This window comes from Panthera leo, chromosome B3, assembly GCF_018350215.1.
Source record: "Panthera leo isolate Ple1 chromosome B3, P.leo_Ple1_pat1.1, whole genome shotgun sequence".
NCBI classification, from domain to species: domain Eukaryota; kingdom Metazoa; phylum Chordata; class Mammalia; order Carnivora; family Felidae; genus Panthera; species Panthera leo.
The window spans coordinates 33,854,569-33,882,094 of NC_056684.1; the positions used below are offsets into that span (position 1 = coordinate 33,854,569).

At 35.2% G+C, this 27,526-nt stretch overlaps 1 protein-coding gene across 7 annotated transcripts in view; it reads left to right on the forward strand.

Annotated features, from left to right (window-relative positions):
- The window catches only part of MYO9A (myosin IXA), a 282,825-nt gene that overhangs the window by 175,742 nt on the left and 79,557 nt on the right, over nucleotides 1-27,526 (forward strand). For 5 of the 7 annotated variants that reach the window (XM_042941515.1, XM_042941514.1, XM_042941519.1 and 2 more), the window contains 8 exons: nucleotides 41-1,642; nucleotides 5,340-5,439; nucleotides 5,947-6,159; nucleotides 15,125-15,237; nucleotides 20,755-20,897; nucleotides 23,522-23,745; nucleotides 24,259-24,375; nucleotides 25,891-26,079. In XM_042941515.1, the coding sequence (XP_042797449.1) occupies nucleotides 41-1,642; nucleotides 5,340-5,439; nucleotides 5,947-6,159; nucleotides 15,125-15,237; nucleotides 20,755-20,897; nucleotides 23,522-23,745; nucleotides 24,259-24,375; nucleotides 25,891-26,079 (2,701 nt within the window). The remainder of the gene's footprint in view (nucleotides 1-40; nucleotides 1,643-5,339; nucleotides 5,440-5,946; nucleotides 6,160-15,124; nucleotides 15,238-20,754; nucleotides 20,898-23,521; nucleotides 23,746-24,258; nucleotides 24,376-25,890; nucleotides 26,080-27,526) is intronic. The other 2 variants (XM_042941518.1, XM_042941520.1) reach the window with 2 other exon arrangements.

Sequence of the window (27,526 nt, forward strand, 5' to 3'; positions counted from 1 at the left end):
AAATCTTTCTAACCCATTTTTTTTTCCTGTTGTTATATAGATTTAAAGTTTTAAAAGAACAAAGACTGAAAGAAACAAAACTAGAATTTGGATTGGCAGATCCTGAGCCATATGGAGCTCTGGAAATTCAGGGCTCAGACCCTTCAGAATGGGAGGATTGTTCCTTTGACAACAGAGTGAAAGCTATAGAGGAATGTAAATCTGTGATAGAGAGTAATCGAATTAGCCAGGAGAGTTCAATGGACTGCTTGAAAGAGTCCCCAAACAAGCAACAGGAGAGAGCCAGAAGCCAAAGTGGTGTGGACTTGCAGGGAGAAGTGATTGTAAGAGAGAGACCTAAGTCCTTAGAGGATCTCCACCAGAAAAAAGTAGGTCGGGCCAAAAGAGAAAGTCGGAGAATGAGAGAACTAGAGCAAGCTATATTCAGTTTAGAATTGCTAAAAGTTCGTTCTCTTGGTGGCATGTCTCCTTCAGAGGAACGTAGATGGTCTACAGAACTGATGCCTGAAGGTCTTCAGTCTCTACAGGGTACACCTGACAGTGAAAGCTCTCAAGGAAGTTTGGAACATCTGAGCTGTGAGGAAAGCCAGAAGAGCAAACTTGAGTCCATAATATTAGATGAAGGAGACTTGCAGAGTCTGTTGCCTAAAATATCTAGCAGTCCAAAATTTGATTCACAGGACAATGCCCTCAGTTCCTCAAGTGAGACTAACTATACCATGATTGAAAAGGGAACACCCTCTGACTCAGTGCATTTGAAGAATGGGACTGTGAAGGAAAAATTGGTTTGCAGTTCTGAATCTATTACCTGTAAGCCACAGCTGAGAGACCCCTTTATTTCAAATAGTCTGCCTACATTTTTTTATATTCCTCAACAAGATCCACTGAAAACAAGTTCCCAACTAGACACAGGTATCCAGAGAAACAAGCTATTAGAAAGTGAAGAAACACTTTCAGCTCTTACTTTGGATATCAACAGGGAAGCCAGCAAGTACCACTCCTCCGGAGAAAATCAAGTTGTCACGTCTTTGAATACAGATTCTTCTAATACTGTGCTGAAGAAGTTAGAAAAGCTAAACACTGAGAAGGAAGAAAGGCAAAAGCATTTGCAGCAGCAGAATGAAAAAGAGATGATGGAACAGATTCGTCAGCAAACAGATATTTTAGAGAAGGAGCGTAAAGCCTTCAGGACCATTGAAAAGCCACGAACTGGGGAGTTGTTCCTGGCACCATCTTTCCATCCATCAAAACAAAGAGTAGAGAGGCCGTCCTCTCTCCTCATTCTGAATACCCCAAATAAGGAAGAACCCAATGTACTAGGGCCTCCATTAGTAACTGTAAAAGAGGCAGTTCTTCCAAAAGACAGCACTTCTGCTCACCTGTCCCAGAAGGACCGACCTGTCACCTTATTCTTTGAAAGGAAAGGAGGCCCATACCAATCTGCTACTACCAAGGAATTATCCAAGACAGACAGAATGTGTACCCAAATGAATGTAGCCTGTAAACTTTCTAATAATCGTGTTTCCAAAAGAGAGCATCATAGGCCAGCTCAGTCTTACATCCACAAATCTGATGGCCCTTCCAGAGATGGAACTACTAGGGTCATTTTCTTCACACCAAAGGACAATATGAGTATTTCCCTGTAAGTGAAATGATATTTATTTTCTGTGTAAATGGGAAACTTTTTGGAGAATTTTGCTAAGTTGCTTTAATCTACCTCAACTATTTGTATGGGTGCTGCCGAAATGAGCCATTTTCTCTGTGTAAAAAAATTCCCTTAATGTTGACTCTAGCAGGGTTCCTGAAATTGGATATAATTATACCATAGGAATCTTTGACTAAGCATAGATGGAGTTTTTTGGTTTCTTCTCATTAAGTGAGAAAGCATTTGTGAAGGTCAATACAGTGCCTATAAACATAGTAGGCTAGGCATTCGGCAAATGCTGGTTGTCTTAGATTTTTCATGTGAGGCAAGTCCAGGTTTTTATTGTCACACTTTAAAGTTAATGTACTTTGTCCCAGCTCTTGGCCTATTGGGTCTTCACTGAGTACTTTATACATTTTTGGTGTGTAGTAAAAAACACAAAAAGAATAAAATTTACCATCTTAACCATTCTTAATTACATACGACAGTAGTGTTAACTATATGCACATTGTTGTACAGTGGATCTCTAGAACTTTTTCATATTGCAAAAGAAACTCTGTTACCTATCAAACAGCAACCAGCCCTTTCCCCTTACTCCAAGCCCCTGGTAACCACCATTTTTCTTTTTTCTTTTCTTTTCTTTTTCTTTTCTTTTCTTTTTTATTTTGAGAGAGTGTGCATGTGTACTTGAAAGCTGGGGAGAGGGGTAGGAGGAGAGAGAGAGAGAGAGAGAGAGAGAGAGAGAGAGAGAGAGAGAATCTCAAGCAGTCTCCTTGTTCAGCACTGAGCCCAATGTGGCTCAGTCCCACAACTCTTGGATCATGACTTGGGCTGAAACCAAGAGTTGGACACTCAACTGGCTAAGTCACCCAGGCGTCCCTCCTTGTGACCACCATTCTACTTTGTTTCTAAGAGTTTGACTACTTAAGTGGATGCCTCATATGAGTGGAAGTTCTTTATACTTTTAAGTTTTCTTAACTTGTGGTCATCATGAGCATCATGAGAAAAGCACTTTTTAAGTGGAACATAAAAACAAAGATGATAAAATTTAAGAAATTTTATTAAGTCTTTGTTGTATAGTGGATTCTTTCAGTTCTCCTGGGACAATGTCAGTGTTTTGTTTTTAAATATTTTTATTTTGAGAGAGAGAGAGAGAGAGAGCGAGTGCACAAGAGGGGGGAGGGGCAGAGAGGGAGAGAGAGAATCTCAAGTAAGTTCCACACTCTCTGTAAATGTGGAGCCCAACATGGGGCTCGATATCACAACCATGAGATCGTGACCTGAGCCAAAATCAAGAGTCAGATGCTCAACCAACTGAGCCACCACGGTGCCACAAGAATGTCAGTGTTTAAATGAAAGGAGGGTATATATCTTAGAGCTAAAAAAATTAAATTTCACATTAACTATGCAAATAACCTTTTCTCTCTTATCATAGCTTGAGCTTTTAAATATTTTTGTCTGTAAAATTACATACAGATTTTATAGAAACTCTTTGTAAATACGAGCAAAAAATCATTGGTATTTTTTTTTCCATTAGGGGTTTCTGTATGGTATTATGAAACGCAGTTGGACTAAATGACAGCTTGAGGTCCTATACCTACCCATTAACCTAGAGATTGCCCAAAAGTTCAAAGACTTTGTATAAGCATATATAAGCCCATCAGAGTGTTAAAAACATTATTTCCTGTCATTCTGATTAAGCTTAGTGATGGGAGGTGTGTGTGTTGTATGTTTGTGTAGTTGTTGGATCCATGAATCAGTTCTGTGAAAGGCTTACTTATAGATTTCAAAAACATTAATCATTCTTGTGAATCCTTGTAAATTACTTTTGTCATTTTCCAAGATAAACAATCTTAAGGGTACTTGATCTAGTTTGCTTTGCCTCATTAAGATCTATTTATCTTCAAAATGATTATGTGTTAGGTTGTTTCTGTGAAAGCTTAAATAAAATTCATACTTTAAGTCTTCTTTTATTGTATAAGTAATACTATAAACCTTAGCACTTTATAGAATTGCAAATGTTGGTAATTCTAAACTATTTTGTCCAGTTGCCACACTATTATAGATGAGCTCACTAGGCCTATAGAGATGAAATGACTTGTTCAAAATCACATACTGAGACAAATAGCTGGGAATGGAACTTGAGTTTCATGATTAGGAATCACCATTGGATTTCATGATTAGGAAGTAATTTTAGATTAGTGTTCTTTCTGTAGAAAAGAAATGCACTTTCTATAGATAAAGTGCATTGTGGCCTTCATCTGGTTAATGAAAGAGAACAAAAAAGAAATCATGGAGAAATATAAAGAAAATGCTGTGAGTTTAAAAGTTGGCTAGGGTGTTCAGATGCTATCAAACATTGTTTTCTTGTTTTGAGAATAAATCAAAGGCCAATAGGCTTAACTGTGGCAAGACAGATTTTGATGAAAGGGAGTCTTTTAGGATAGCCTAGGATTGCTAGGTTTGATCGTGGGTTGGTCAAAAAGGGAGATACCTGAGACGCCTTTAGCTAGGAAAGGTTGCCATCTATTTTGGTTTGTTTAGGGATTTATGCATAGGGTAAAGGACAGTATAACTTTTATGGCCCCTTGGTCTTCACTTATAAAAATTAAATGGAAGATTTTGCATGAGAGCAGTTAGTCTGCCAACTTGTATTATAAGTTAGTGTGTACTTTAAACCCACCACTATGTTAGAAGGTAAGGTATGATTCTCAGTGAGCTTATAGTTCTAAGGAGAGGATAATGGTATGTTGATAAATTTTAAGATTCATGGTTCTGAGTTAAGGTAGGTAACAGAATTTAATGATAAAGTAGTCACATCATGTGGTTATTCAAGCAAAATTAAATTTTCATAAACTAACACTGTGCTATTTGTATGGCATACCTCTTTTAACTTAATAATTTCTTATCCTTCTAGTGTTGACTTTGTTCTGTATAATAGTTAAAAATTTTTTTTAACGTTTATTTATTTTTTAGAGACAGAGTGTGAGTGGGAGAGGGGGAGAGAGAGCGAGGGAGACACAGAATCCAAAGTAGGCTCCAGGCTCTGAGCTGACAGCACAGAGTCTCATGCAGGGCTTGAACTTATGAACCATGAGGTCATGACCTGAGCCGAAGTTGGATGCTTAACTGACTGAGCCACCCAGGCACCTCACTGTTCTGTATAACAGTTTTAAAACTAAGATAGTAGATGAAAGCTACAGAGGGATTTCAGAAAGGAAATTTGCTAACCAGGAGGAACCATCTCAGTATAAAACAAAGTAATGGGATCTTTATCACTTAGTAGCTACTTATCAGGTATTTTATAATGATTAGAATAAAAGGTCCCTTCTAAGACTGATTTTAAAGATTTGGGGATGTAGTATTTTCCCTTATCAAATCCATCTGTTTTCTTGAGCTAATTCTGCTGCTACTATTCTTAAACATATATCATAGTAGAATATACCCAGTGATTATCAGGGACAGGCTTCTAATTCAGTCACATATGTTAATTCTTGATAATGCTATTAATTAGGATAGGCAGAAAAACATTGATACGTTGTTTTAGGAATTGGGTAAGATCTGGAAATATTTATGTGATTTTCTAGAATTCTTTGACTTGGCTTGTTAGGCTATATTTCATGTTGTACTTTAAGACTGTTGCCATGGGATGTCTGCTCGGAATTGAAATGTAATCCTGTTGTTTTATCTTAAGTGTCAACAAGGAAGCCTTAAACAGTGGAAATCCTCTACTCCATAAACAAGATGAACCAAATTGGAAACCTGTGAAATTAACTGGGCCGGGCCAAGGAGAGGTAAGTATTGAATTTTATCTCTCTTATGCAAAATAGATGCACCTATTTTGGAAATTATTATTCTTATAAGTAGAGCACCTCATTTATGCATTTACTCCCAAGTGTTTATGGGAAAGAAGCAATGAGTTAAGTCTCTTATACTTAGGGAAGTGTACTTTAGGGAGGGAATGGTGACTCAAATCCCAGATTATGTTTACAAAAAAGATGTTGCTTAAAGAAAGAAGGCAATTTATGCAAGTGGCTTTGGTGACATATTATGGCGGTGAAAGATGACTTCCTTGGCGATGGAGAACAGTGTAGATTTAGCTTCCATTTGTGTTTTGTCCAGAGTAATGTATATGGATTGCTTTTGGTTATCTCTGTCACTTCTAGAAGAGAGGATACAGTGGGGTGGAGGGATGGTTCAAGAGACTCATGAGCTCTCAGATGTCTTTCATTGGCATCGTCTCCAAAAAAAACCAAAACAAAACATTGTTGTGTTATTTGTTTTATCATTTGGTCAAGCAGGTTGCCAGACCGGCCCATAAAAAGAAAGCTCGAATGGCGCGGACGCGCTCCGATTTCTTGACTAGAGGTACTTTTGCCGATGGGGAGGGGGATACAGAGGAAGATGATTACGATGACATTATTGAGCCCCTTCTCTCCCTTGATCAAGCTTCTCACTCTGAGCTAGGGCCTGCACCCAGCCTGGGTCAGGCCTCTCACAGTGACTCCGAAATGGTAATTTTACAGCAATATAAGAAATATAGGGAACAAGCAAATCTGATGGGAATAGTGAGTAGTCTTTGCTAATCTAAAGCTAACCTTTGTGGCTTCTTCCTTGTATAGTGGTTTGTACACGGGAAACCTCAGTGAACACAGCAATAAAACTAAACCTTAATTTAATAGGACCAGATAAAGGGCACTTTAACAGCATATATCAAATCATAAATTAGGGGAAATTAGGGTTATTTAATTTAGCACTAATGTAGAGTTTTTCTATTATATCTTAAAAGGTCTAGATCAGGGGCCCCCAAATTGTTTTCTGTAAAGGGCCAGATAGTAAATATTTAGATGTTGTTGGTCAGCTCTGCTGTTGTAAAGTGAAAATAGCCATAAATAATAAGTAAACAAATAGGACTGTGTTCTAGTAAAACTGTTTACAAAAACAGTGGGCTGTATTTGACTTGCTGGCCGTAGTTTGCTGATTGATCCTTGGTCTCGTGAATAGGGTATGTTGTTAAATAATCCAATTGCTTTTAACTGAAATGGTACTCTCCTTTTTTTTGTTTTTGGCCTTTAAGCTTGCTTCCCCTCCACCATTATTTAGTAATAGAAAATAAACATGATTTTTTTTAAGTTTGTTTATTTTGAGACAGAGAGAGAGAGCACACACAAGCAGGAGAAGGTCAGAGAGAAGGAGAGACAGAATCCCATGCAGGCTTCTCACCATCAGCACAGAACCCAATGCAGGGCTTGAACCCACGAACCGTGAGATCACAACCTGAGCCGAAATTGAGTTGTACACTTAACTGACTGTGCCACCCAGGCATCCCTAAACATTAATTTTTAAAAAATGTAATGAACAGTGCCAAAAATGTTTTCTTGGACCAACCTAACCAGGCAGAAGTCTATATGTAATGTGAATTTGAATTAATCACAAATTATAACATTGGAGTTATGTTTGAATAAAGCTACACTTAGTCAAAATATTTGACCAAGAGTATAACTTTATCATCATATTTCATCCAAAATTAGGTATATATAGTTTGACAAGTATGAATGTATTTATGGATATAAAGTATTTGATTTTGGAATTGTCCTGGAAAATATACTATATAAAGAGTCTGTTATGTCTAATATGTACTAAAACATTATCACTTATCAAGTGGAGTGATATATGTGGTTTATTTCCATGCATATCCTTAATTAAGTTGGGTTTCTAATGTTATTCTTTAGTATATATTCATTATGGGAGAAAAATTTTAGGTTGGTCTTTTGACATATTAAATATTTCATTTTTGAACTGTTGTAAGCTGTTTGTGCCAAAGAATTAAATCTTCTGCTAATTTCTAGAATACCCTCCTTGTCTTTATCTTCCGTTAGATAGACCCCATTTTTAAATGATAATATTGATAATCTAAGAAGAAAAAATAAAAATAGAAAACTGTATGACTAGGTCTCTAATTAGACAAATGAGTCTTTACCCTGAGCTAAACCATAGGGCTATAAAAGTTAGAAACAATCTGTGTATCTATTAATATATATAACTAGAGCCAAAGCCCTCTCTTCAGTGTAAGGTAAAGTAACTCCATTTTGGAGGTGCCCTGTTTTTGAGTTATAAATAATGAAACTTACTCTACCATATGATTAGTGGTTAAAGATGAAATTATGTTACAGAGCAACTAATTTTACTAAAAAGTATTCTTTTTTTTTTTTTTTTTTTTAGTGTAAATAGGGAGCATACTTAAATTATTCTCTAAAGCGTACATAGAATTTTAATTTGTGGAAGAACTTAGCATTGTAATTGCTGTTTTGTTCCTGAGAGTTTGCTTTGTTACAAACCTTAGTCCTTTTGGTGGTAGAATTCTTCCTCACTGAAAACTCTTACTGAGATGAGCTGGAGGTTGGGCTTTCTGCTTGGAGCATTTGGCCCCATTAAGGGTTCTAGCTGGTAGCCTCTGCCTATGATTCTGTTCACCTGCTTTTGACGGTCACTGCATGCCAGTAGTTGTAGAGCACTCTGTATCCCTGCACAGTGTATATAGCCCCCTTTCCAGCTTTCTCACTGTCCTTCTGTTTCATCACTAGCTATTTTAGGAACAGGTGGTGGTGTTTGTTTCTGGTGGACACTTGCATGAAGCAGCTTTGCTTTCTAGAATATGCTGATAGATAGTATTGGGGTTGGGGGTGGAAAGGGTGGAGACAGTTTAAAATGTGTTTCTGTTTGTTTATCTTGAAAATATGCCGTGTTCTAATGTTATCTGATACTATGAAGATGAAGACTAATTGTTTGTAAATGGGAATTCTCAAAAATTCAGGTATCTCCAGGATTTTAAATAGGCTTGATTTTCTAGACACATGGGTTTTTAAAAACTGGATTTTTTTTTTTTTTTTCCTGGACAAAGTGACCCTGTCACTTGCGACATTCTCTAAAAACAGTGTCATTCAATCTTGGAAGAAGCCGTCTTACCTTTCCACTTGCAAAATAACTGATCCAATAGGATAAAGACAGTTATAAATGAATTACCTGAAGAGGATTTGATAAGCACTACCTCCTGAATTCATCAGTGGTTAATTAAATTAACATTAATTAATTGTTACCTGCTAGGAGGAGTGGAAAGAGTAGCAGTTTCCTTTTTTTTTTTTTTTTTTTAACTTTCTGCCTTTAATTCTGCCATTTGAATAACTATTTACTCTCTGTATGCTGCTCTCGCTCAGTTCTTCTATCCGTTGTGTTGGCTTTTACCCAAGAAGAATATGTTCTGTCACGTAATATTTAAAAAAAAGTTTATTTAATGTTTTTATTTATTTTTGAGAGAGAGAGAGCGCACAAGTGGGGTAGGGGTAGAGAGCGAGGGAGACACAGAATCAGAAGCAGGCGCCAGGCTCTGAGCTGTCAGCACAGAGCCTGATGTGGAGCTCAAACTTGTGAACCGTGAGATCATGCCCTGAGCTGAAGTCGGACACTTAACTGACTGAGCCACCCCGGTGCCCCTGTCATGTAGTATTTTTAAAACCAATTTTTATATAGTTTTTAGTTTCTCAATATTCTAGATGGTAAGTGAGTTAGTCACATCATTTCTATTCCTTATTGGTAGGATTGGTATAGGTAACGTTATAGTTTCCTCTCTCATTCCCTAGATGGAAAATAATCATCTCTGTGGGCATGATTCCTAAATAGCTCTCCAAAATTTGTCTTCTTTATCTCCAGTATGATAAATTTCTCATTTTACCCCAAACCTGCTGTCACTTCCTGTTTCTGTTTGTTATTCTCTGAGATATTCACTAGTCCTTGTCTTTGTTGAATTTTCCTTCTCACCACCACTCTCTCCACAAAAAATTGCCAGAAAAACCTGTAGATAGAGCAATGCTAAGGTTTTTAGCTTATTTTACAGTAAAGGAAAATCTACCTTGGCTAGGCCTCAGAAAGGGGAAGCCAGGAGAGGATGTTTATAGAATTTTAGAACCTAGGCTGGTGATTTTGAGATGGGTCTTGCAAATTAGAAATCTGGTTGATATTGAACAGTTCATGACATGAAAGGTTTGGATTGGCAGTCCCAGCACAGCAGCCATACTGTTGAATATACTTAGGATTTATATATGTATTCCCCCCCCCCCCCCCCAGAAGTTAGGGATGGTTCATAGCATCGCAACTCTCTGCTCTTTAAAGATTTGGTAGAATTTCCCTATGAAACCATCTTGGATTGGTACATTTTTATGGTGTAATTCGTTACTTCTATATTTCTTCTACAGAAATTAGTCTTACAAACTTTCTATCTAAAGGGGTCAATTTTGGTAAATAATTTCTCTTATGAAATTATTCATTTCATCTAATCATTCAGATTTATTTGCATAGAGGTCTGGAAATAATCTCATGATTTTTAAAAATTTTGTTTCAATGGTTATTTCCCTTTTGTCATTTCATATTTTATAGAGTTGTGTTTTTTCATTTTTTTCTTTAAGTTAGCTAATCATTTGTCTTTGTTACTTTTTCCCAAAACAACAGGATTTTTATTTATGATACCTAGTTCCCCACCGCTTCCCCGTTCTCCACTGATTTCTGCTTTTACCTTTATTATTTATTTCCTTATATTTTCTTTTGGTTTACTGTCTTATTTTTCTACATTTTTTGTGGGGAATTTAATTCACTTATTGAAGTTATTTTTATTGATACAGGTTTTTAAGGCTGTGAATTTTCTTCTGATCACTACTTTAGATATATCTTGTTTATTCTAATGTGTTTAAGTCTTCAATTACTTTTTGAAAATCTGTAATTTCAGTTTATGTTATTTTTTACCCAAAACCTGCTCAATAAAAATCTTTTAGTTTTCAGAGGAAGAACCTTTTTCTTTTTTAACTTTTTTTAATTTCTAGTTTTATTGTATTGTGATTAAAGAGTATTTGTAATGCTTCTAGTTGATCAAATTTATTGGTTATATTCTTTATTACTTAATATGTGGTTAGTTTTTGTGAATGCACCTTGTGCATTTTTTAAGAAGGTATATATTATGTATTCAGAATGTAAAATTTCAAAATATAACCATAATTTCTTCCTTACTGATTAGGTTGTTTACCTTCTATATACTTACTATTGTTTATACAGCTATCTTATACAGAGACTGTTGTGTTAAAGTTTCCTATTATTCATTGTGAATTGTGGCTTTTGGTATCAAAAAGTGTCCTTTGTCACATTCAGTGCTTTTTGCTTGAATTCTACTTAAATAATAGTATTATAGCCTCTGTTTTCTTAATTATTTCCATTTGCCTAGAGTACTTTTACTCATCCCTTTATATTTAGCCTTTCTGAACCCTTTTGCTTTAGATGTGTTTTGTATGCATTATAGTTGGTTCCTACTTTGTGAGCCAAATTAAAATTTTTTTTACCATATCGATGAGTTAAATCTATTTATATTTATTGATATAACTGATAGCTTTGGTCTCAACTCTTATAATTTTATGTTGTTATTCTGCATTATGTTAAATTTGCTGTTTGTTACTTTTTTATTTCACTTTTTAAAATTTCTTTTGATATGAGGTGGTGTGTTCTTTTCTTTGGGTTTGTATATAACTTTAAAAAATGCCCTTAATTTACCATATTTTATTTTATTTTTATTTTTTTATTTACTTTTTAAACATTTATTTATTACTGAGAGACAGAGAGAGACAGTACATGAGCACAGGAGGGGCGGAGAGAGGAGACAGAATCAGAAGCAGGCTCCAGGCTCTGAGCTGTTAGCACAGAGCCTGACATGGGGCCCGAACTCACAAACCATGAGATCATGACCTGAGCCGAAGTCGGACGCTCAACTGACTGAGCCACCCAGGCACCCCTAATTTACCATATTTTAATCTATTATTCTCCAGTTAGTCATTTATAAAAAAATATTTTTTAATTCTCACCTGTTTTGGCACAACTATCAAATTATTCTGGTCTCTACCTTTCCTCTGTTTTTTAGACTTTTACTTCTACTTTGTCAGAACATTTAATTTTACATATTCTTTCACTCTAGTGTCCATCTTTGTTTTTTGTCTGAGATCTATTAAATATCTGAAATGATCACATCAAATATTTTGCTGAAGTTTCCATGTTTATCTCTTGATTGGTTGTAGCTCTGCTCCTAATACTTTACTCAGGAAGGCTCATAGCTCTGGAATTCCCTTGATATTTGAAGGGACATCTTGGCTACATATAAAATCCTTGATTCATACTTTACTTGATTTATACCTGAGGTTTTGAAAATGCTATTTTATTGTCTCACTTTGTTATTTTTGGAAGTCTGTTACCAGACTAATTCTCTTGCTGTTTCAAAGAGTTATTGGCTCTTTTTACTTGGAGACTTCCAGAATTTTTTTTCTTTATATCTAAAAGTTAGGATATGTCTTCAACTTCATCATCACAGGTGAGTTATCCCATATACCTGCAGGACTTGTATGTGTGTGTGTGTGTGTGTGCGCACAAATTCAGGTTTTGCCTTATTCTTGAAACTCTTGGATTACAGTTTTAGATATTGTGTTCCATCCATTGTTTTGTTTTTCTTGTAGGGACCCCAATTATAAATGATTTTTTCTTCTTTTCTTGTCTTCCAACTCAACTACCTTCTCTTCTGACTCTTTTCACTCATTTCTTTATATCACTTTACATTCTTTATTATCTTTCTGCCTTTGTTCAGTCCCTTTTAAATTTGCATTTGTGTATTTTCTCCCTTGGGCATCTTCTAAGCTATTCTTTACTATCTTTTTATTTCTTTCCTGAGTTCATTTGACTCTTTTCACTTCTTCCTGGTTTTTCTAGGAAGGGGGGAGCTCATTTCTGTTTTTAATTTTTGAATTTCTGATTAATATGGTATTTCATATATGAAGTTATTAAATTCATTTTTGATTTACAGTTTTCTACTTCATGCTTGGTTTTGGTCAGTGGGAGATGGGTTAATCAACTGCATTGTTTTGGTTTTAATTTTCTTTGTTTTCTTATTGTAGCTTGTGTAGATTTTGTATGTCTTAATTTCTGCATATTCATTTGGGATAGTTTATAAGTAACTTGATTTCAAAAGGGCTTCCTCTTCTGTCAGTGTAACAAAGAAAAATTTATTTTACAGGCAGCCTCTTTTGGGTCTGGTAGGTGTGTGAGTGCGTGCGTGTGTGTGTGTGTGTGTGTGTGTGTGGTGAAGGCATAGTTGTGTCTTTCGTTTGTTACTTTTTTTTTGCCTTGCTAGATTCTAAATTTTACCCTTCTGCTTCTTTTCCTTTTCACTACTCAATCTCCAAAAGGCACCCCTTCCTTCTTTTTTACCTTCATTTTCCTCAGAAGCAGTGATTTTAAAAATATGTCACCTTGGTGGCACCTGGTGGCTCAGTTGGTTAAGCGTCCGACTTTGGCTCAGGTCATGATCTCGCGGTTTGTGGGTTTGAGCCCTGTGTCAGGCTCTGTGCTGACAGCTCAGAGCCTGGAACCTGCTTCGGATTCTCTCTCTCTCTCTCTCTCTCTCTCTCTCTCTCTCTCTCTCTCTTTTTTCTTTCTCTCTGCCCCTCCCTCACTCATGCTCTGTCTCTCTTGCAAAAATAAACATTAAAAAAAAAAAAAAGTCACCTTGAATCCCATGCAGTTTTAAGTCCTTTCTTTTTAGTCGGTTCTCTGATCTCCTAGTGCTCAATATTTGCGTCAGTTTTGAGTCACTATAGATGGATTGATTTTTTTTTCCTCCTTGTCAGTCATATATATTCTTTGCATGCCTAGAAATAGGCATTATTGGATGCCTGACATTGTGAGTTTTGTCTTACTGGGTGCTTACTGGGTACTTTTGTATTTAATTAATATGCTGGAGACTGTTATTTCCAGTAATGTTCTAGAGCTTGGTTCTGGAAGCAATTTGTTCCTAAGCAATTAGGTCTTCCTTTTAAGATTTGTTAGTTACATTGTATTGAATATTGGAAATTTTCTAAAAGAGTAGCTTTCAGGTGCTCTCACTGCCAAAAAACAAACAATGTGAGGAGGTGATATGTTAATTAGTCTGACTGTAGTAATTTTAATATTTATATGTAAATTGAACTATGTTCTATACTTAATATACAATTTTTATTAAATAAAACAAAGATTTGTTAGGCTTAAACAGAGCAATAGTTCACTTAGGGCTCATTATTGACTATTGAGGCAAGATCCTCTGTGTACTTCACCCAGTGCCCTGGGAATCATAAAGTTATGTATTCTGGCTCTTGGGTACAGGCACTATTACTGGGATTTCATAGGTGTGGGATTCTATTTCCTTTAAACCTTTCAGGTGATCCTTTGCCTGGTCTTGGGTAGTTGTCTGACATAGAACTATTGATTAGTACTCAGCTAAATAGTTTCTGAAGATCTCTAGAGTTCTTTATTTGTGCATCACTTTCCTCTTCAGTACTCTGCCTTTTGGTCCCTAGTCAACCTTGGTCTCTCTGGACTTCAGCTTCATGTGTCCAACTCAGAGAGTCTGACAGGGTTCACCTGGATTCCCCCTCCCTGTGTAACAGCCTGGAAACTGTCTCAAGGCATTAGGCTGGGGAAAATGAAAGACTTTACTTCCTTTGTTTCCCATCTCTCAGGGATAACTGTCCATCATCTTGATAACTGCTGGTTCTTACTATTTTGTGTGAGTTTGTGTTTTGTTTTTGTTTTTGGTTGTTTCAGACAAGAGGATAAAACAGGTCCCTGTTAATTCTTCTTGGCCAGAAGCAGAAGTCTGTTCTTTAAATTTTAGCAATCCATGTTATTTTCTATTTATGTTGATAAGGCCATAGTCAAGCAGACTAAAAGGCTAAAGAAAAGTACTATAATTATAGAAAAATGAAATACTAGGAAATGATTTGAATAGGTAACAAGAAATTTTCTCCTCCAAATTTTAAAGGGGCACATTGTAAACAAATGGAACAAAAATTGCTGATTGAAATTCAGGCCCCAGTTTGATAAAGCCGTGTAAGTTGTTTGTATAGAGCATTAGTGGTGATAATGATCTTTAATTGTTTGGTCTTTGTTTTTGCTTTTGTTTTTTTTTTTCCTTCTAGATTTTTAAAATCCTTGACTGAGTATAATAAGAATCTATAATAGCAAGTTAGGCCATAATAATTATTAACTTACAGGGACAAATAAAAGGCATGAAAGACTGTACTTAGTATTCTAGATTTATCAGATCCTGGATCTTTTGTCTGTATCTTTAGTTGGCTTTGACTTCTTTCATACCTTTCCATTTGATATTCATTGTTAAGTTGTCAGAAAACATGAGCTGGTAGGTCCTATTCAGCATTTCATTGACCCAAGTTCTTTTTACTTCAGATTAGGAAGTTAATAGAGTTTTTACTAGGTTATTTTAGTTCAATGAATTGCTAAATAATATGAATGTATTTTTATATATTTTTCATAGATATAATTCTCAAATTCTATAACTTGAGTTTTAATTACAGTGCTGTTATAGTTACTTGGTTTTAAAGTCTTCCATATATGTAATTATTACAGACATCACAGCGATTTTCTTCAGTTGATGAAGAAACAAAGCTTCATAAGACTATGTCTCAAGGAGAGATTACAAAATTGGCAGTGAGGCAGAAGGCTTCAGATTCGGATATAAGGTATATACACCAAGTTAATAGGGGTGATATCATTTTATTTACTAATCAACTATAGTTTATACTTAGCCTCTTTTAAAAAGCATAGTTGATAGAGCAGCTAGTTTTGAAATTTATTTTTCAACAAATATTAAGTACTTACTATGTGACAGGCATCTGATAGTTCAGATTTACATGATGAGCTTTATGTTTCTGTATGTTTAGCAGTGTGATTTGGACAAAGTCTTTAAATCATTATACAACTTGTGATCTTTTTGTTGTCAGAAAGGGAGATTAGACCAGATGAGAGTGACAATATTTTCCAGCTTTGGATTTGGATTCTGTTCTCTGAGTTAAAGTGTTTTACAAACAGAACTGGAAAAGACTGTCAGGAAATAATTCTATTCCCTTTAAGAGAATATATGGAGTTCTTATTTGACAAGTAAATATCTTTGTCTCTTATTGTGTTACAGAAGGCAATTGGGCCTTCACTGAACACCTGAAGATTACATTGAAATCTTTCTGGTTCTTAGTCCTACTAAAGACCACTTCCTAAATGTCTATAGAGGCATAATCCAAGATAATGCAAATCCTGACCAGATTATGTTAGAGATCAAATTTTGGGAAAAAGATATACCATAATAGAAAGAACCTACGGCTGGAGATAGCAGATTAAATATATAAATTTAATTTCTACTTCCTCCTCCAAAATTGTTAAAATGATAAAACCTGTGCAGGTCAAACAACAACAAACAATAAAACAACGAGAGACAACAATAGTAAAATTGTGGAATCCAAAAAGGAAATAGACAAATTTTAAATGTCTTAATAGAAGAAAGCTGAATCATAAACCAACTGGTCAGACCTGAGAAAGAAGCCTCTGGCTGACTGATCTTCCCCAATCATAGCAGAAAGCTAGAAATTTATTCTCTGGAAAGGATAAAATAGAAGATCTCTTTACTTGGAGTTCTCAGATACATTTGAGGACTGGGGTACATATTTGGAATAAGGAGATTTAATGAATGTTTACATACTGAATATTAAGATTCCACTCAGTTTCCGCATTTCACATATCCCCTTGACAAATCGTTCAAAAAGTCTTTGGGACTTTTGTACAACTCCTAGGAAAGACCAGAGGTATTGGTATCAGAGGCTCGCCCTACAAAATAGACTAGCCAGATAACCATACAAGGAAGACCAGTTCGGAAGCTCCACCAATGCACACTAGAACTTCCAAATAGTGCTTTTTCTCAGCCCTGTATTTTATCACTGCATTTGAAGAAACATCTTAATTTTTTTTTTACATTTATTTATTTTTGAGAGACAGAAACAGAGCACAAGTGGGGGAGGGGCAGAGAGAGAAGAAGACACAGAATCCGAAACAGGCTCCAGGCTCTGAGCTGTCAGCACAGAGCCCGATGCAGGGCTCAAAGTCACAAACTGCCAAATCATGACCTGAGCCGAAGTAGGACATTTAACCGACTGAGCCTCCCATGAACCCCTGAAGAAACATCTTATATTAAAGAAACTAAAACTAATGGATATAATACAACTTGGAAAAAATAAACTATGCAGGGGAAAGGGAACTTCAAGACAGACAAGTGAAACTAATCAGCAAACCTGTATAAATAAATATAACTGCATACATGGAACCAAACAAAGTGCATGAAAGACAAACATTCATTATTAAAAGAGCCTTTGAAAACTAAAAATATGATAACATAAAGAAAGAACTAGAATAGTTGGAAAGAAAGTTAAGGACATATCTCAGAAGGTTGAAGAAAAAGACAAAGAGATGGAAGACACAAGAAAAGGTAAGAAAATCGCTTTGGGCTGTAATCATCAAAACAATATGGTACTGGCTCAGGAACAGACACATAGCTCAGTGGAACAGATAGAGAACCCAGAAATGGACCCACAAATGTGTGGCCAACTAATCTTTGACAAAGCAAGAAAGAATATCCATTGGAAAAAAAGACAGTCTCTTGAGCAAATGGTGTTGAAAAAGCTGGACAGCAACATGGAGAAGAATGAACCTGGACCACTTTCATATCATACACACAAGAAAACTCAAAATTAGTGAAAGACCTAAACGTAAGACAGGAAGCCATCAAAACCCTAGAGGAGAAAACAGGCAACAACTTCTTTGACCTCGGCTGCAGCAACTTCTTACTTGACATGTTTCCAGAAGCAAGGGAAACAAAACAAAAATGAACTATTGGGACCTCCTTAACATAAAAAGTTTGTGCATAGTGAAGGAAATAATCAACAAAACTAAAAGGCAACCTATGGAATGAAAGAAAGTAGTTGCAAATGACATATCTAATAAAGGGTTAGTATCCAAAATATATAAAGAACGTATATAAAACTCAACACTCAAAAAATGAATAATCCAGTTAAAAAATGGACAGGAGACATGAATAGACATTTTTTCCAAAGAAGACATCCAGATGGCCAACAGACACATGAAAACATGCTCAGCATCACAGATCATCAGGAAATACAAACTAAAGCTATAAGGAGGTATCATCTCACACCTGCCAGAATGGCTAAAATCAACAAGATAAGAAATAGCAGGTGTTGGTGAGGATGTAGAGAAGGGGGAACCCTTTTACACTGTTGGTGGGAATGCAAACTGGTGCAGCACTCTGGAAAACAGTATGAGGTTCATCTAAAACTTAAAAATAGAACTACCCTATGATCCAGCAATTGCAGTACTAGGTATTTACCTAAAGGATACAAAAATACTGATTCAAAAGGATACATGCACCCTGATGTTTAAAGCAACATTATCTACAATAGCCAAATTATGATAAATAGCTTAAGTGTCCATTGATGATTAGATAAAGAAGATGTGGTATATATACACAATGGAATACTACGCAGCCATCAAAAAGAATGAAATCATGCCATTTGCAGCAATATGGATGGAGCTAGAGAGTACTGTGCTAAGTAAAATAAGTCAGAGAAAGACAAATACTGTATGATTTCATTCATATGTGAAATTTAAGAAACAAAACAAATGAACAACAGGGAGAAAAAAAAAGGGAGACAGACTAAGAAACAGACTCTTAATTATAGAGAACAAACCAGTGGTTACCAAAGGGAAGGTGGGTGAGGAATGGGCGAAATAGGTGATGGGATTAAGGAGTGCACTTGTTGTGATAAACACTGGGTGTTATATGGAAGTGTTGAATCACTGTATTGTACACCTGAAATGAATATTGCATTGTACGTTAACTGGACTTTAAATTAAAAAAAGAAAAGATAAGAACATAGAGCAGTTCAGAAGATCCAGTGACCCACATTAATAGGAAGTTCAGAAAGACTGAACAAAGAAAATAAAGAGGACCAATCATTAATAAAGTAATTTAAATAAGTTTCACAGAACTGAAGGACATGGGTTTCTAGATTGATAGCGCCCAATGATTGGCCAACATAATGGATGAAAACAGACCCGTACTAAAAGACATGTCATTGTAAAACAATAGGGACAAAAGGAATTTACATAATGATGATGATGAAAGTAGCTTTTCAAATGATGTTTGTACAAGTACTGAGGGAAACCATGCCAAATTAGAGCAGATTAGAAGGCTCTGGGAGAGATTTCTTAAAGAAATGGAGTACTTACTGTGTTTGAACATGTTGAAAAGAGATGTACACAACTAGGAAAGCATTTCGAAGTGAATTGTATGTGGATAAGTGAGCAAATGTAAAGCAAAACCTTAACTCTAGAGAAAAAAATAGGTTATGCAGGGAATTACATGCCTTAGTTGTGAATATTATTTGTGTAATAAAAAGTGGCTGTTACAAGAAAATATTATATATTGAGCTAACTCAAATTGCCATTTGATTCTGTTGGGGGCATACCTGTCTGTGGAGAGTATAGAACAGGAGTGTTGGAACATGCTTAATCATTACTTGTGGTCACAAGGATGGCAGCAATATAAGTATGGTAAATGTTAAAAAGTTAAATCAATTCAAAAGGGTTGCCTCCAGGGATCAGAAAAGGAATGAGATGGCAGAAGGATGCTGTCCTTTGTAATAAGCCTTGTAGAACAACTTCTCTTTACAGTATATGGATGTGTAAGTTTAGTCATAGGCTTTAAAGAAAGGAACAAAAGAAAAAAGAATGTGGGTTTCAAAACCAGATAGACCTGTTTTTAACTTCCAGCTTCATCAGTACTCTGAGCCTCAGTTTGCTCATGGGTAAAAAGTAAGGATAATAATAGCTATTTATCATAGTAGTTGTGAAAATTAGGTATATCATAAAGGCATATCATGCTTGACTCCTGGTAGATGCTTATATTTATTTTGATTGAATGAACATAAAAGGTAAAAAAAGAAAAAACAAAAAATGAATGCGCAAATAAGCTCTTGGGGTATGGGGTTAGGATACATGATGTATGGTCAGTAAATGTGCACTGTTATTATCCTACGGTTTTTTTTTTTTTTAATTTATATGATAGGAGAAAGTATATAAGCAATAATAATGAGGCTTATATATAAGCAATAAGAATAAGGTAGTATAACAATCAATATAGTTATGATTTTCAACTTCATTACTCACTGGCTGTGTAGTCTTGGGAAAGTTACCTAATGTCTAAGCCTCCAGTTTTTCACTTATAAAATGGTTTTTGTAGTTTGAAAGTAAACTTGTTTTTATAATTAAATAAGGTAAGCCAGTGTAAGCACTTGTGCCTAGAGAAAAATAACAACTCAAATAAATGGTAGCATTTGTTAAATAATAGTATTGATAACTTTTACATATAAATCACATTAAAATATTTTTTATATAATGGTAAGTGGAAAGGTTTAAAATTGTATCTTCATCGGGGCACCTGGGTGACTCAGTCAGTTAAGCGTCTGACTTCAGCTCAGGTCATCATCTCACTGCTCATGGATTCAAGCCCCGCGTCTGTGCTGACAGCTCAGAGCCTGGATGGACCATGCTTTGGATTCTGTCTTCCTCTCTCTCTTGCCCCTCCCCTGCCCGTGCTCTGTCTTTCTCTGTCTCAAAAAAAAAAAAAAAATTGTGTCTTCATCATGATTACAGTGGTGTAAAAATAAATGGGCATACTTATGGATAAAGACTTGAAGGGAATTAACAAAAAAAAAAAAACAAAAAAGGTAAACTGATACATTTTAGAGTGATGGGATACCAGTGAGTTTTTAAAAGGTATTTTCTTTGTTGTTGTTTGTGTGCTAAATCCAAGCTGGAAGGAGGACAAGAGTGAAAAGATACCAGTTTAGGAATCAGAAAACTTTAGTTAGAATTCTAGTTTTACTGCTTTGTAGCCATTTCATTTTCAGGAATTACTTAACATCTCTGGGTCTTATTATTTCCTGTATTCAAGATGAGGAAACTATCTCCCTTCCAGAAGTTTAAATGTGAAATTGAAGGTTAAATATGATTAAACTTAAGTGTGAAGGTTATATGAAGTCATACACATGAAAGGTTTATATGGGTTAAAGTGATGTAGATATTATCACTGCAACATACTAATTTCTTTCCATTTTTACCTTTATTTTTAAAAATAGACCTCAGAGAGCTAAGATGAGATTCTGGGCCAAAGGGAGACAAGGGGAGAAGAAGACTACCCGAGTGAAACCTGCCACCCAACCAGAGGTGTCAGCATTCTTTGCTGGCTCAGATATGATTCCAGCTCATCAGTTTCCAGATGGTAAAAACAGATAGAGGGTGGAGATTGTCTTTCTAATTTTCTACTCTTTCTGAGACTTCACTGTTCCTGTTGGTCAGATATTCTATGAGATAGGACCAGGATTGTTAAATCCTTCCTTAACTTTATAAAATTACATTGTACCTATAATAGAAGTTCCAAGGAAGTGTACAAAACGGTGAAGTAACAACTTCAAGAATGATGGTGATTCTTCGGTTAGCCTCAGTTTTCTACAGTGTAAAAATTTAACTGATATTCATTCACTTAACAAATTTGTGTTTTAGTAAAAATTAAGATAATAGCAGCTAATATTTGAGTGCTTACCATATGCAAGGCACTGTACTAAGGATGTTGTATGTATTAACTCAATTGATCCTCACAATTTTTTGAGGTTGGTATAATTATTATTCCCAATTTATTGATGAGAAAGCTGAGGCACAGAGAAGTTATTTGCTGATACACATATTGTAGTTGGCAGAGCTGAGATTTGAATTTAGGTAGCCTAGCTCCAGGGGCTAAACCCCTGTGCTATATATTAAGTATGTACTATACTGTCAGTGTCTCGGACCTTATAAATGTAGCTGTTATTTTAACATTTTGGACATCAGTCACAACACACTTGGAAGTACCCAACAGTGAGTTCATCTGTTGAGAAAACTGGCCTTTCTAAATGCTAGAATTACTAACTTTCCAAGGATTCCAGTAATTCCAGCATTAGATGATTATGCCATTTCCCCCCAAGCCTTTGCTCAAGCACGTGTGAGAGTTTTTAATCATTACGTAAAAATGCCAGCTATCTTCAGCAATGATGGGCTATATACCAGAGATGAGTGTGTGGTAATGAGCGGATGAAATACCAGTGGGTAAGTGAAATATCAGGATTGAATAAAATAGAAAGTGGATCTAGGAAGAAAGTTATTATCTCTAAAGGAAAGATAGAGCAGACCCAGTTAAAAGAGTAGACAAAACTTCTCATATCTAGGGTAAGATAAAGGGACAAGGAGAAAAGATCATCAGGTTTCACATAGGAATGGATGAGCCCAAGCAGAGGCAGTTGTGCATCAGGGGAAAAAATGGTAGAGCTGTAGTTAGAGCCCTATTTTTGCATGTTGTGGCTTTGCTCCTATCATTTAGCAACCTGATATGGATAAAACCAATAATAAATTAAATGAATACTACAAGTTCAGTTTGGAAATTTGGGAAATTCTTACCATTACATTACTAAGAGGATCTCTTTCCTATATCTTATCTGGTTTATAGTAATCATTCTAAATTTTTCATTTTTCACAGCTCTATTCTCAATGGCTAATTCTCAGGAAGGAAGCATAAGGCTCTTTAGTTGATGCATATATTATTAGCAGGCTTCACTGTGTGTTGCTCCTTAAGGATATGTATATAAAAATTAAAATTGTAGCTTTTTACTCATCTTTGGGTAGCAATTTATTAAGGTAGCCCTTGTTTTTAATACCGAAATAGTATTATAATTTCTACAGTAATCATTATTTTATTTAAGAAAGATATTGACTTTGCTAAATGAAATAATTAGATACTTATATGTTTAGGTTATATAATGGAATTAAAGTCAGTTGATACTAATTTGCACATACATATATCCTATATCTTTATAATTTTTATTGTGGTGCCATATCTTAGATTGGGTTTGCCTTTCTGCTTGAAGTGGCATTTAGCATGTAGGAGGCTACTTTTTTCCTTCATTATCAGAATTAGCTTTTAGAAGGAATGAGGACATACTATTGGATAGGTGAATATGTGTCAGGGAAACAAACTGAAATGTGAAGTGAGAAGGGGCCAACATTCTTATCAAGCCCCAGGTAGGGCTTTGGCAAACCCAGTATAGTTCTGGATTGTGATGGACTTACATGGAATCTAATTTCGCTGTTGTAAATAGTTATTAAGAAGATTTGTTGGGCCTTCCAATATTATATACAAATCTAATGCACTCCAGGAGATTTCTCAGAGAATTCTAGGAATCCTAGGATTCCTGAGAAATTTAGTTATTTGGGAGATATGTAAGACAGTCGTAAATACTAAAGAGACCGGGGAGAAATGAGCCAGTTTGACTTAACCTGGCTCCCTAGACAGGTTGCCAGGCTAACACCAGATAATATAACTGGAACATTTATGGCTTTAGACCCTAGTAATGAAATAATAATAATTAACGAATTTCACTGGTTTGCTGGGCTCATATATAGCTGAATGTTCATTCAAACTAATATAGTAAAACTGTGACTGGGTTAACAGCATGTAATGTGCCAGGGTGATTACATCTTCTTTTTTTTTTCTTTGGGACTGTGGTATCTGATTCCAGGCTTCAGTTCTACCAGACCCCTCTATCCAGGTTTTTGGTATCAGACCTTAGCCCCTTGGGAGACATGGTGGCATTTCCTTTCGAAAAGTGATAATTTTAAAATACATTTTCTGTACAAATATGCAGTCTGGATTTATTGCTTAATTGCCTAACCTCAGACATTAATGTTACTTGGCTTTTCAGATACTTACATATGTTTCCTTCAGTGACTTACTAAAGGAAGTTAAACTTAGAAGAATATGGAGATTTCAATATTTTCACTAAAAATTTTTTTTTGGATACTTATCTTGAATTGTAGAATTAGTTCAGTATCACTCGACACCTCCTTTGAGCCCAGACTTGCCTGGTAGTTGCCGGAAGGAGTTCAAAGAGAACAAAGAACCTTCTCCAAAGGCAAAGCGGAAGCGAAGTGTGAAGATCAGCAATGTGGCTTTGGAATCTGTGCACTGGCAAAATGACTCTGTCCAGATCATAGCAAGTGTCAGTGATTTAAAAAGTATGGATGAATTTCTTCTGAAAAAGGTACACTCTGCACGCTGAGTTAAGCCCCTGATTGGTTTTGACTATGGAATACGTGTGTATATCAGAATATGGCCCTCATAGATCAAAGTTATATATGCTTCAGTAAGTTAGATGGTCTTTTCTTTATCAAAAGGTACAAATAATAGGATATACATTACTCAGACTGGGTGGACAGGATTTAAGGTTTTATGCTTTAATATTGACTTCCATTTTACTATAACTGTCCCATTATATTCCATTGTAAAGGTGAGACATGTCATTGCATACTTGGAGTTTTTTCTCAGGTGACAGAACAATAGAATAACACAGTGTTAGAAGGATCTTAGAAATCATCTAGTAGTAATAAAACATTTGCTTTCTAGTCATGATTTTACCTGGGACCCATAATATCAGGAGCTTGCACTTTCAGAACCATCAGGACCATCATTGTTGAAGAACCAATCAATATCACTATTGTGTTCACCTGTTTTTAATTAGTTGATTATATGCAAAAACTCTTTCTGTGGCCTCCAGATGAATGACCTAGATAATGAAGACAGCAAGAAAGACACATTAGTGGATGTTGTATTTAAAAAAGCCCTAAAAGAATTTCGGCAGAATATCTTCAGCTTTTATTCATCTGCCTTGGCGGTAAGTTGGACTGTGTTAGGAGATACTCAGTAGTTCAACATATGAAAATTTGGCAGTGCTGCAGAAGATCATACAGAAGCTGTGTTCAGTGAGAGATTTCTCAAATTCTTTGTTTTTGTTTTAGGAATAGGTAGGGAAAAGCATACCTATGGGTCTTAGATTAATACCTTCCTTCAATTTCCTTAAGTAGGTTTTTTTTCCCCTCTTAAGATATTGAATCTTCTTAAGATGATGAATTCAAATATTCTAGATGTGATTCTGTGGCTCTCTACTATTTTGACTTCTCATAATCCTTTTAGCTCTAGCTTTAGCTTTTAATTCTCACATGTGTGGAATTATATATTTTTCCCCAGTGGAATTAGAGCATTTATGTTTGCTGATTTATATATATCAGTTTATTTCACTTTCAGACTTACCTTATAATTTTATGTGATATTGGTTATGTTTTAGAAAATTTATTTTCATGCTAAAGTATATAATATAATTCTTTGATCTCTACAATCTATGAATTCTCACATTGTATAAATAATTGTGTTTAATCATTTTTCTTTGTTCAATCTGTAATTTATTGTGAAAAGAGAAACCAGAACTTTCTTGTGTACCCTCTACTTTTTCTTTCTCAATATAAGACTTTTTGATTTTTTAGAAACCTCAACCATGCAGTCTGAGAGAATAGGAATTTCAAGACCATAGTAAGAGTAGTAATCAGGCTATGGCAAATGACTAGGTTTGGGTGGAGACAACGTTGGCCGTATTTTTCTAATCCTGCTCAGCTGCTTATTATGCTCATGTCTTTCTCTGCTTCATACCTGTATTTCCTAGATTAGGGACTCAGGGTTGTTGGGTGCTCCAGTACACTTAAATTACATAGGAAGAACCAAAATTATAAAGCAGAGCTTAATAGTGGTTTTCTAACCCTAGATCAAAAATGTTCAACTTACTTTGAGGAAGTGAAGGAGAAACAAATTCTAAATGTGTTTAACACTTTTTGGTCATTTAAAGCCCCTTTCTTCTCATAAAGATTCCAGACCTTATTTAAATAAAAAAGTTAATTCCATGTAGATTTCTGTGCATGTAATACAGTGTTAGTCAGGGCATATCACTCTTTGGAAAAATAAAAGTTACCTAATGTATCATTAGACAAGGATTCAAGTATTCATTCTTTCAATTTTAGAGTGGAACTATCCAAACAAGGTTCATCTTTGAAGCAATGGGTAATTAAAAGGGATGCAAATAATCTTTATAACTAATTATAGTTTATTGGAAAGTTTCCAGGACTTTTTCAGATTGTTATATTGTTTAAATTGTTAGGTATTTGACTCAAATTTAATAGGTTTTATTTGGCAGACATTCCAAGTAGAAGAGTTTACAAATACCACATGAGTTCATGGGCATGCCCATTAGAAAGGATCCTAATCTTTATTCTAAGCACTACCTAATACAAGTTCAATCAACTTCTATATTTATAGAATTTCTTTATAAAACCTTAACATTTCTTCTCTTATTGCTTATTAGGTAGATGATGGGAAAAGCATACGGTATAAAGACCTCTACGCACTATTTGAACAGATTCTGGAAAAGACCATGAGACTTGAGCAGCGTGATTGGAGGGAATCTCCAGTCAGAGTTTGGGTTAACACTTTTAAAGTGTTTTTAGATGAATATATGAATGAATTCAAGACTCTGGATTGTATACCCACAAAGGTAAATATAATATGTTTTGATTTCTAAAAAGGATTCAGTTAAGAATTTTTAACAGTCTGTTTGACACAGTGTTTGAGAAGAACATTACAGGAAACATGTCAACTTAGCACTGCTTTAGATTCAGCAAACTTAATTCTGTCTTGTAAGTTTATCAAGCCATTTTATCTAAATCTTCTGCAATTAATATATTCTTTGCTTAGTTACAATATAATGTGTGTCCTCAAAATTATACCTTCTACTTTGATAGAGTTCACTGCATGAATTTCCTTTTGAAAAGTCGTGGTTAAAGATATGATTCATTGTATCATTTGATGGCCTTTATGTAAGGAACCACAGATTATATTTCTTCTTAAATTAGGTTTTGAGAGGGTGTGTGTTGCTAGAAATCTATAGAACAGTTAATAGTAACATTTATTTATTGAATTCCAGGAATTGTACTAGGAGTTTGATATTTAATTCTTGTTTCAGTCCTATTAAATAACTATTATGAAATCCCTATTGCAGAAAAGATAGCAAGCTTAGACAAAGTTATCAGTGTTTCATTTTAGTACCCCAGCTGAAATAAATAGGTCTCTAATTATTAGATATCAGGAATATTATTAATCCTTTTTATTGATGGGGCCTTATTTTCAGTTATTCTAGTTTATATGTGTGTAGATTTATAAGCCATTTTAACTCATTTTTGAAGTAGTCAGGTATAAGTAATACCTTGAAAGTTCCTCTGTTCCAAGTCAAGGTTAACTTTATATTATGCAGAAGAAGATTTTTAGTAGGCTTATACTGCCTTTGTTTATAATTTTAAAGGTTAGGTTTAGATTGCTCTATACTGTAATTATCAGGAAATGTCATATATAAAAGAGCTTTCCATATCCCTTGTGAAACCTTTTTATATTTAACTCTGAGATGGAGAGTTTTTTAGAGACAAAATATGGAAAGTACAATCTTAAAAGTTAATAATCATTCAGTTAATGATTAAAATAAAATTATTTAAATTAATATGGAGTGGCTTCTGGACAGAACTAATGTTTAATAAGACAAGAATCCCTAAAGTGTCCTTTTATTCTGTTGTTTTTATGAGCACTGTGTTTTACTAAATTTATTTATTTATTTTTTTAATTTTTTTTTTTTTTAACGTTTATTTATTTTTGAGACAGAGAGAGACAGAGCATGAACGGGGGAGGGGCAGAGAGAGAGGGAGACACAGAATCGGAAACAGGCTCCAGGCTCTGAGCCATCAGCCCAGAGCCTGACGGGGGCTCGAACTCAAGGACCGCGAGATCGTGACTTGAGCCGAAGTCGGACGCTTAACCGACTAAGCCACCCAGGCGCCCCTGTGTTTTACTAAATTTAAAAGTTTTCTCACATTTGCTTACTAGCACTGCACACTTTGTCTTGAAGAACAAAGAGCTGCTTGCTCTATTACCTGTGAGCAAAAATCTCAGCATTT